General features: G+C 39.1%; 1 protein-coding gene across 1 annotated transcript in view; it reads right to left on the reverse strand.

Moving 5' to 3' along the window:
* The window catches only part of LOC121933775 (vomeronasal type-2 receptor 26-like), a 46,671-nt gene extending 36,560 nt beyond the window's left edge, over nucleotides 1-10,111 (reverse strand). The window contains exons 1-6 of the mRNA XM_042473764.1: nucleotides 9,942-10,111; nucleotides 8,530-8,863; nucleotides 6,447-7,295; nucleotides 5,846-6,067; nucleotides 4,591-4,717; nucleotides 3,100-3,470 (exon numbers count right to left, since the gene is read on the reverse strand). Of these exons, the coding sequence (XP_042329698.1) occupies nucleotides 3,100-3,470; nucleotides 4,591-4,717; nucleotides 5,846-6,067; nucleotides 6,447-7,295; nucleotides 8,530-8,863; nucleotides 9,942-10,111 (2,073 nt within the window). The remainder of the gene's footprint in view (nucleotides 1-3,099; nucleotides 3,471-4,590; nucleotides 4,718-5,845; nucleotides 6,068-6,446; nucleotides 7,296-8,529; nucleotides 8,864-9,941) is intronic.

Genomic DNA, 10,111 nt, shown 5'->3' on the forward strand with positions numbered 1-10,111 from the left:
ATGATAACACTGGCCTCCACAAAAATATAATATTGGAAGGTGTAATTTAGCAATGAAAAATTCATTTGTACTAGTTTTCCCTGCCCTCATATTATTTTTCTGATTTGAATGTAGATATTCCTAAACCACCCCTAAAATATAGAAGCCCAGAACTGGAGAATCAGCTATGGAAACCTTGCACATTTTCACATGACCAGTATCTTGAAACCTCTGCCGATTTGTTTAAAAAACAAAACAAAAGAACACTCTGAGTGTAGACACGTTTTCTTGTGAAAGCCACTTAAATCATAGTACCATCATAACTACAGAAATAAAATGGCATTTGCTTTTGCTACTGCTAAGCTCATTTGCAAGGTAATCAACAATTATGTGTTGACTCTATATTTTAAGAAGTTATTAATTTCTTAAGGTTATAGGTAAGATCAAATCCTAAATGCAATGGCTACTGTCATCTAGAATGAATTAATTGCTAAATGGCAACTCAGTACCTCTGTAAATCTGCTCTAGTTGAGATGAACTCAGAACTGAGATGTAATAACGAAACCCAATGTCTATCACTAAAGATTCCACAGTCCTGCAAGATGTTAAACACATTACAATTATCAGCTGTTATATAAAAGTTAACTGCTGAATCAAGTGTGGCAAGTAGGCCCAGTTTGAACGATCTGGATTAGAAAATCCTCTGGGAGAATTTACTTCCATGAAACCAAGATCCCTTCTCTGCTCAACTGAGTTTGCTACCAAGAGACTAACAGATAAGAAATGTGGTCGTCATTATTAGAGATTAAAGGAAAGGAAGAACTGAGAGTGATCGAAGCTTGTTAATGGTCTCCTTAGCAGCAACACCATTCCAAGGGGTGAACCCAGGTTTAACATGTGCTGATAGCTCTTAATAAGACACATGACCAATCTAGGCACCTGTAGGCACAGATTAATCTGGCCAACACATTCATATTCTGTTTTACAGAAACATAAATATATATTATATGTTTGCATTTGTATTAATGGGGACATCAAAGCTGAGGACAATTAACTTTCAAGTCTGCAAAAACTGTGTATATTTCTGGACTTTGACGCCTGCACAATTCAGGCATGTATTTGGTGGCAATCTTATATAAAGTCCTAACCACAGCATAAAGAGACTTCGTTAATAATTTGCTATAGCTTGTACAAGAAACATAACTTGGCTAAACCTGCAGTTTGCTATGTAGTAGTGTGAATTCTGATGCTTAATAGTGTTAGTTATAACTTTGTATTTCTCTTTTTACAGTTGATTTTGTATATGAAAAAGCCTTGATAAATAAAAGAACTATATACTTTGCTTGAGAAGTGTATCTAATACTTTAAATGAGTGTATTTGTACTCTGGCCAGTTACAGCATTATTCCAGAACTGATTACTGACAGAAAAGGAGACCTAGGACCTTATTGGATGTAAAAAATAAAGCGACTTACCTCTACCTGGATACAGTCACTTATGGGATACAGGAATTGTCTTGTCACATTAAAAATGCCGCCAATGGTGCCGGGTGACTGCATCCCAGCTGCATCCAGGCTCCCAGATGTTCTCAGCCAGCCAATATGCAAACACTGGAGTTTACTATGTTTGCAAATCAGCCAGCTGAGTGTGGCTGGGAGCTGGGATGCAGCCAGGATGCGGTATTTTTATTGCCATAATTTCTGACTCCATCTCATAAGCGAGTGTATCCCAGCAGGGGTAAATTGGTGAGAACACAACACCAAGGCAGAATCTTAGGCTTGGTTACAGAGCAGAGAAAGCAGAAAAGACAACTTACCTACTGGGTTTCCCAATTTGCAGGGAGAACCCACTGACTGCATTTGTTGCAGCAACATTATTATTATTTTTCTTTTCTGCCCCAAGTACATGCACATGAGCATATGAACACACCGCCAGAAACCACCCATTGCTTCCCTCATTACACCCACCAGCCCATTGGACTGGCTACCCGACCAGCCACGTTATCACACAAAAGATCCACTGCTTACACTGCACATTGGTGGACCCTCTGACACATTAGCACACCAAGATCATGGAATGCCCCCAGGCATTCATCCCTTCTGCTTCACCTCCCCAGACCTCTACTAGACCAGCCACTTTGTTAATAGTTTTATTAAATCAATTGTATTTTTGACATTGTTTTGTCATCATTTCACTTCACACGATATACAATGAGACAATTGGTATAATATGAACCTTTGGTAGAAACAGGAATAATTGCTCAGATTACTCTTACAATGTAAAAAGCAAAATGTATGTTTATTATCTCAGACAATCCATCCTGGGCTAGGAGAGGAGACAGACAAAAGAGCACAAGAAGTTGGCATCATGGGTTTTATAGCAACAGAGAGCAACTAGACAAGATACAGTTCTGGACACAGACATTGAGATTGCCCAAATGCAGCATCTAGATAATAAAAAATATTTGTCCACAGAATGGCTCATGAAATTATTGAAAATAATAAAACATAGTTATACAAATATTCTGCTGTATGTGTAAATATATATTTCTGGCTGGCAGTCAATATAAACTTCCACAGAAATATTTTTTCACTTCTTTTTTCTTATCAAGTGTTCCCTGTTGTTCAGTGTAGGTCTTAATACAATGATGTAACACTTGGGAGAAAAAAATACAACCAAGTAACCCAGCACTGGAAGTCAAGATGGAGAAGACCTCCACAACTACCATGTATTTGCCCTTGGTGCTCAGGTAGGTTGGAACAAAGGTTAACCAAACACTGCAAAAGATGAACATGCTGAATGTGATAAACTTGGCTTCATTGAAAGTGTCAGGTAGCGTTCTAGCAAAGAAGGCCACTATAAAACTGATGATTGCCAGAAAGCCCAGGTAACCTAAGACACAGAAAAACATAGTCATAGACCCTTCATTACATTCAAGTAGAATTTCTCCACTCATTGAAAGCATGTCAGTATTGGGGAATGGAGGTGAGGTTAATAGCCACACTGTACAAATGCTTGCTTGAATAAAAGAACAGAAAAAAACAATGGTGTTGGCCAGTCCTTTCCCTACCCTCATCAGCATCCTTGATCCTGGTTTGGTGACTGTAAAAGCTAGAATCACTGTGGTGGTTTTTGCCAACACACAAGAAACCACAACTGAGAAGATGATACCAAAAGCTGTTTGTCGGAGGAGACATGTAAACATTGAAGGCTGGCCAATAAATAGCAATGCAGAAAGGAAAGAGAGCAGAAGAGACAGCAGGAGTGTGTAGGTGAGGTTTTGATTGTTGGCTTTGACAATGGGGCTGTTGTGATGTTTCATAAATATTCCCAGCACCAGAAGTGTGATCAGTACAAAGAGAAGCGTGGCAAAACCTAGGCAGGTTCCCAAAGGTTCTTCATAAGATATGAAGGTTACAACTTTGGCTATGCAAAAGTCATGGTTTTTATTCGGATAGGTTCTCTCTGTACATTTATAGCAATCAGGCATATCTAGAGAGAGAGAAATAGTCTTGTCAGCAGCATACTGTAATAACAGCAATATATTGCAAATATTCTTCTTACACAGGCATACTTTCTATCATTCATTAAAGACAATTCTACCCCCTTATTTCATTTGACATGCTCAAGGTATTTTTAAAACCTGGGCAATTAAACCAATAAAAACAACAGTTAAAAAAGAAATATTAATATTATCTCTTATAAGTGAGATAAGATTAAGAGGGTTTGTACTATTTCACAAAGATCACAAATGTTATCCTGCACTGGAGAATGAATGTATATGCCTTCCACAGCAATATTTGAATCACAAACATTGAAACAGCCGATCCTAGTGCTTGAGGGTTAAATATTTGTGGAGAAGAAAGGAAAGATTTAGGTATATATAAAGAAACTTGAAGCACTCCTTCCCACAACTTAACACAGATGCACTAGCTATAAAACATTTTAACAAATGAGCAAAGAAAGTGGCTAGCAACAGCAATTTATTTGGTCACAATGGCCTGATAAAGACAGGTGGAAAGTGCCGTCATGGAGCTGATTCTAGGGCTCGGGAGCATGCAGCAACCGCATGTTCCCGAGCCTTAGGACGTGCCAGCAGCACCATTATTGAGCACCAATGATGCACTCATGACATCCACCGTGAGGATTTAAAACAACCCAGTTTTTCTAGGATCTTTTTGGGCTGGAGGGACACCGTGCGGTTTGGCTGCTGCAGCGTCCCTTGGAAGGAAAAATGGACGGGTCCAGCCTGCCCTTTTGGGATGGTCTGTCGAGCTCCAATAATTTCCACTGGACAAAACCATTGGATTGCCCGGCCTAGTAGAACATACTCTGCAGGTTGGGATGTGTATCAGTCATTCAACTGCACTCTCATGTTTTCATAGAGACTAAACCCCACAAGAAATTCTTTCTGGAGCTATTATCTAGTTTTCCAAAGCCAGGATTGTTTTAATGAAATTTCGTGTGGGATCACATTCAGTTCAGTTGAGCTTACTATATCAATAAGTATAAACACTGTCCGAAAAAGGCCCCATTTGGCTCAGTATTCAGGCTTTGGCTAATTGCTATTGTATCCAAATTGAAGAACACATCTATAAATGTTATGTCTTACCTTTCTGGTCAGAAATCTCTCCTTCTGGACATGGCATGCAATCATAGCAGCAAAACGGCTTCTCCACCTTCATTTTCTTGTGGGAGCCAGGATAACAACTGTCAGAGCACACAGAAATAGGCTGGACCTATTCAATAAATGAAAAGGGACAATGAGAACAGTAAGTATGGTGACTTTTTGTTGATATTAAGATGATTAGTTTGTGACTATATTTCGCATGCTAACACTGAGCTTTCTAAGGTTATGTAGATGGCATTTATTTCTCACATTTAGATTTATCACACATATGCTTACCATGTGCTTTTCATCTGACTGGAAAGGGATAGCAGCTGTTGGATGGAAAGGGCATCTAAGAATGCTCCCACAAAAGCCTGAGGTAGATGGCCAGCAAGGAGAGGCCTCTGGCTACTCCAGCTGTGATCAGGCAGGAGATTATTTTTCCTGCTCTTTTTTCTAGTGGCTTTGGTACACCTTAGGCCGCTTCGGAGTGGCTTCCTGACACTTTGGGGATGTGTGTCATCTGAATGCCATGTCCACAAAATGGCCAGAAGCCATGTCTTTTGGCCTGTACCTGCCCCTTTCCCCAATGGATTGGGGCCTCAGCTGCCACAGCAGCAGCCCTGAGGCCCTGATCCGCCGCATTTCCAGACTGCAGGAAGTGGCAAAAGGCTGCTTCCCGTCGCCTGGAAAGGGGTGTCTTTGGGGCTTCAAGACCCAAGGACACCCCGACAGCAGCGGGGAAAAGAGAAAAGGACCACTTGTCCCCTTTCTCTTTTGTGTCACAGGCGCAGCTGTGTAAAAGCTGCACCAGCAACACAAATGAAGGAAGGAGCTCCATTGGTCATGACTAACTGGAGACTTGAAGGTAGAGACTTGAGACTTGACTTGAAACTTGGAGTAAAATACTAGAATATGTCACCGGAAAGGACAGATTGTTATGTCAATTGCTTCAACTGCTTCTATTTCAGAAATGTTAAATTCTCCCCCCAAATCCTGAAATCTACACAATGGTATTCTAGAGGGAATTCATTACTTAGATTCAAAAGGACAATCTTGTGCTGTAGTAACAATTATTAAATTTATTGAGTTTTGTTTATCAATAAAAACAAACCCTCCTCCTACATCAAATGCAACCCCTGACTCACCTACTTGGGAACACAGAACTCAGCTGTTGGAGGGAAATTAATGAATACTCATTACTTGGTGCTCATTCAAGGTCTAAAAACTTCCTGAAGTGTTGGCAATTGGATCTTACCTGGTTAAACCAGCTATGCCATGTAATGGCATCATCACTGATGCTGAACGCTTGTTCTGGAGGACTCTGATGATCTATCCTCCCAATTTTCACTCTAGAAATGTTTGAGGTAGTAATCCAGTTGATGATATCATATCCAGTAACCAACTGCCCATTCTGATCAAAAGAAATCTTGTCCCCAGCACTATTGTTAAACGAGACTCTTCTCAGAATGTGATGGAGCTAGATTGCAAAAGTAGAGCAAGAACTTTGTAAAGGCAAAGTTATCATGAGATTTCCAATGACATATTTTGGTGTGGGGGAAGGACTGATAGAATGTGTTCACTATTTATGACTGAGGGATGGCAGGGACACAATATGGAATAGAAAATTGTAGCACAGAATACGACATAATAAAAGTAATATGAAAAAAGGGAAGGTTGACTGACCTATCAATTATTTTATATTTATTGATTTATTTATGATAGGGAGAGGTATGAAAGTGAAAATGCAATCATGGGAAGTGTTGTGCAGAGACAATATCAGAGAAATAAGTAGTCATTGTTGCATATGAAAACTTGTAAGCTGCTACACAAAAAGGTTTAGTGGAGTCCTTACTTACCTGCCAGAAATATTGATTGTGAAGTTTTCGTGGCTTTGTAGCTGTTATTGCTTTATACTTGAGTCTGGATGAAAATAGGTCATGTAGAGCATGGGCCACAGCACACACAGCATTGTAAATGCTATAGCTGTGGCTGGTCATCCTCATTTCAAAAATTGTTGCTGAGAGGCTTTCCAGCTTTTCGTCCCCAGTACATGTTCTCATATCCATTTGATTCACACTGGTATTTGGCAACACACATCCAAATGCCTCTTGCCAGAACTCTCTGATAAAGCCATCTCCTTTTGGAGTCAAAGGATTTTTCTTTATAAGAAATTTTTGAAATTCTGGTAGATCACTAGAATGAGTTGTGAAACTTATGGCACCATGGAAGAGGTCTTCTTTCCATGCCCTTTGATAGGAAAATGAAGTAAGTTCCACCTGGGCAGTTGTTATCCATACTTTGCCTGTTGATATCTTAGTTGTAGGTAAAACTGAAAGCCATCTGAAATATGCCAAGGAGTAAGATTCTCCATAAGCCACTAATACATTTGCTTTGCTGCTCATCACTTTATCAGCTATCTTCTCTCCCTGTTCCAGGATGTTTTCAAACTCAGTGAACATTTTTAGAATGCGTATTCTTTCTATAAAGGCAAAACAAACTCCCCTCTGGGAAAACAAAGGAAGCACCATTTGCACAAACCTTTCTCCATTCTCTGTATCCATAATAATAACCCCAATCCATGTCCACCTGAAGTGTAAAAGCAAAGACAGAATTCCCTCATATTGAAGCTCTTCTTCAGGAAACATCTGGTAGAAAGAAAGGCCAGGGCCTTTATCAGATATCACTGGAGCAGGGCTATATGTTAGCTAAAGATTGATGGGAAAGAGAGATGGAAAAGAAAATAGTAAAAACAACAGTGATCCAATTTAGGATCATATACATAGCAATGCTGTATCTCTGTGAAAGAACTAAATCAACTGATCTTCCTATGTTTAGCTATATTTTAGCACATCTAGCATTGATTATTATACTGCAGCTTTCCCCAGTTTGGTGCCCTCTAAATACACTGGATTACAAATACATTTGCCCTAGCTAAGCAGTTATATTTTCTGGGAATAATGGGAACAGTTAAAATTTTTTAAGTAATACCAAATACAACATCCAGATTGATGATGGGATCCATTACACCAAGCATTTTACCATATTATATTCATGAAATCTCATTGACTGCTTGGCTGCTTTAGTACTCAGGTGCTGATTATTTGTTTAAAGGCTTAAAAGTTGTGGAACTGAGATGTCAGAAAGAATGTCTGCTCTGTAAGAAACCACATGGAAAAAAAGACTATATGGATACCCTTTTCTTAACAGTTTAGGTCTGTAGCTGCCAGACATATTTACTTTTGTAGTGATTTCGCATCTAAAGCAAAAAGCAGCAGCTCATTCCCCTAAAAAATCCCTACTCATGTCCATGAAGTTAGAATGTGCAGCTAATACCTGAATCTTCTTTGTTGAACCAAGTGGAGTAAACTACAGGACTGATCATTGAATGATGAGAAAACATGTAAACCTTATTGATTCAATGCTTCTGTACTAAGTGGAATGAGTAAATGGATTCTTGACTGAAGATCTACCACCTACATTTATGATAGAAGCTTAAAACATTTATTTGATAGTATGGAGGCATGACATTCATTCCAAATATAGCGAGATGAATCCAGATCAAATTAGTTGTATTCAGGATGCAAATTTTTATCTATCTATCTGGGACTGATGACTGTTGATGTTATTGGAACATGTATATGAATGGACATACTTTGGACTAAGCTGTCCCCCCCCCCCCCCACTGAAATAATGACTGGAATGAAATAAGGCTGCAGCCCTATACATACTTATCTGGGTTAGGCCCCATTGAAAACAATAGAACTTGCATCTGAGTGCACAGGTAATCAATTACAGTGTAACTTGATAGGGATCTAACTCAAGGCTATTTCATTTATTCAAAGGTATTGGGGTTTTTTTGTCTTCTTATCATGAAATCAACTCTTAAAAGATAAAGAAATAATAAAATATTAAATACACACACACATATACAGATCATACTTGTGGTATCTTGTAGATATTCAAGATATTTGCCATATGAAGGGAGGTTTGGGAGTCCAGTCCACCAATGATTGCTATCAGAGTATTCTGGATATCACATATGTAATTGGGTACAAATTTCTCCAAGGAGGATATAAGAAGCATAGAGGCATAATAGGTCTGCTGTGCATTGAAGCAGCTATCATAAATATTGAAACCTAAGGTGAGATTAGGTAAGATCTGAGAGTTTTCATTAATCTCCTTTATTGCAAATGTCATTGCCATGATATGCTGGTAATTCTTTGGGACCACATCAAAACAAAAGTAGCATGCAGTATCAGAAGGACTTTTCACCCTTAATTTAAAAAAAAGAAAAGAAAAACATATAAATGTGAAAAAATTTTAGGCATTGTGGTACACCACAAACTTAACACAAGTCAGCAATGGGAAACGGGGGCAAAGGGGGGGGGGGGCTAATATAAATTTAGGGTGTATCAAAAGAACTAGAGTGGCTTACTCAAAGGATGTAGTTGTACCACTTTATTTTGATTTGGTGAAACCTCACCTAGAATACCACAGCTAGTTCTGAGTGTCACAGATAAAAAATGATGTTGACAAGGTGCAATGTGTTATGTGGGAGGCGAACAAATGTTATGAGGTTTTGCCTGAAGTAGAGTAGACTGGAAAAGCTGAATGAATCACTTCAAACGACAAAGAATAAGAACATCCTGACAGCAAGAGCTGTTTGACAGGGGAGTAGACTTCCTCAGATGGTGGTAGACTCTTCTTCAATGGAGGCTTTTAAACAGATTGGATGCTCATGTTTCAGGGGCAGTTTAAGAGTGGATTCCAACACTGTAGAGGGGTTGAACTACATGGCCACAAGGGTGACATAGCCATGCTTCTAAATAGAGTCAAAGCATTCAGGCTTCTGTTTATTCACAGTAACAAATCAATTCCAGTGGTTATCCTCAGAAGCAGGTTATATGGAATTAATCTCAACTGCACATTCAAAGACACCCCCCCCCCAATACTTTATATTACAACTCTGGGTCAGGAAGTATAACTTGTAACAAGATATTATTGATCAATAAATCCATTCCTTCTCCCAGGTAAGATTGAAGTTTTCAGCTAAGCTCTGAGGGAACTGGGAAGCTGAGGTGGGTTGGTTAGGAAAACAGTGAATGGAAGATGTCTTATATATTCCTACCAATGAATACCTATTCAGTTACTTTGACCTGCAGGCCTTTTCTCTACCACACGACTGTGGATTTTGTTCTATGAAATTAATCCCTCTTCCCTCTTTCTCTCTTTTTCTTAAAATGCATTATTTTTTTCTGCAATAAGCTATGGTTATGAGGCTACAAGATCTTGGTCTGACAGCACCAATAGGAGGGAGAAGTGGGAATGCAAAATTAAAATTAACTCCTTACCCATCAATCAATACTGCTGGAGGTTCTTCACTGAAGGTGATTGAACTGGAGTAAACGAAATTTTGAGAAACAATGCCGCCAATAATGAGGTCTCCTGGCTGACGATACTTCTGAAATGGAGAATGTCGAGCATGGATGCTACATTTAGCACAGTGGATCTTGCATACCAT

The sequence above is a fragment of the Sceloporus undulatus genome, chromosome 6, assembly GCF_019175285.1.
Source record: "Sceloporus undulatus isolate JIND9_A2432 ecotype Alabama chromosome 6, SceUnd_v1.1, whole genome shotgun sequence".
NCBI lineage: Eukaryota > Metazoa > Chordata > Lepidosauria > Squamata > Phrynosomatidae > Sceloporus > Sceloporus undulatus.